The following is a 1,060-nucleotide window of genomic DNA, read 5'->3' on the forward strand; positions in this document are numbered from 1 at the left end:
CTCGCTGTTCTTGACCTGGGCTCCATCTCTACTACAGTCCCCAAAGCCATGGCCAATTCCCTCTGGACCACCAGGGCCATTTCCTATGCAGGGTGTGCTGGACAAGTCTTTTTCTATCTCTTCTTCATAGTAGGTGAGTATTTGCTTCTCACCATCATGGCCTATGACCGCTACGTTGCCATCTGCAAACCCCTGCACTACGGGACCCTCCTGGGCAGCAGAGCTTGTGTCCACATGGCAGCAGCTGCCTGGGGCAGTGCTTTTATTAATTCACTCCTGCACACGGCCAGTACATTTTCAGTGCCTCTCTTCCAGGGCAATGCTCTCGACCAGTTCTTCTGTGAAATCCCCCAAATTTTAAAGCTTTCTTGCTCCGATGCCTACCTCAGAGAATTTGGACTTGTTTTGATTAGTCTTTTTGGGGTCTCTCTTTGTTTTTTGTTCATCATGCTGTCCTATGTGCAGATCTTCAGGACTGTGCTGAGGATCCCCTCTGAGCAGGGGCGGCACAGAGCCTTTGCCACGTCCCTCCTTCACCTGGCCGTGGTCTCTCTGTTTATCAGCACTGGCATGTTTGCCTACCTGAAGCCCTCCTCCATCTCCTCCCCATCCCTGGACCTGCTGGTGGCAATTTTGTATTCAGTGGTGCCTCCAGCTGTGAACCCCCTCATCTACAGCATGAGGAACCAGGAGCTCAAGGATTTCCTGTGGAAAGTGGCCCAAATGACCCTCTTTCACTGACAATAACCTGCTTCCCCTTCTCTGCACATTTCTCAGGATTCATCTTGGATCAGGAGTCTACTTTTTTCCTTTGTGTTAATCCTACTTCTGCATATTTTTTTTCTGGTTTCGTACTGCTTCTCTTGAGGTTTGATCCAGTTCGTACTGCTTCTCTTGAGGTTTGATCCAGTTGTGTCTGACTCTTGCACAACACTTGTGTCATATCTGACCTGTCCAATATCAATTCTTCAATAAAAGGGAATCTCCCAGGTACAGTTCCTGAAAGCTGAGCTGTTCTTACAAATTTACTTCTATGAAATGTCTAAAGAATTTGATTTTT

General features: G+C 47.7%; 1 protein-coding gene across 1 annotated transcript; it reads left to right on the forward strand.

Annotated features, from left to right (window-relative positions):
* Positions 1-156: 156 nt before the first annotated feature.
* LOC106900142 (olfactory receptor 14J1-like) lies at positions 157-741 on the forward strand. Its single transcript, XM_014962127.1, has one exon. It carries the CDS (start codon positions 157-159, stop codon positions 739-741), a length of 585 nt encoding a protein of 194 aa, XP_014817613.1.
* The last annotated feature ends 319 nt before the right edge of the window (positions 742-1,060 follow it).

Source organism: Calidris pugnax, unplaced genomic scaffold (genome assembly GCF_001431845.1).
Source record: "Calidris pugnax isolate Ruff unplaced genomic scaffold, ASM143184v1 scaffold1339, whole genome shotgun sequence".
In the NCBI taxonomy this organism is placed as follows: domain Eukaryota; kingdom Metazoa; phylum Chordata; class Aves; order Charadriiformes; family Scolopacidae; genus Calidris; species Calidris pugnax.

Bases quoted from the DNA above. Each gene is read 5' to 3' on its own strand.
- LOC106900142 (XM_014962127.1), top strand. From the start codon at position 157: ATGGCCTATGACCGCTACGTTGCCATCTGCAAACCCCTGCACTACGGG.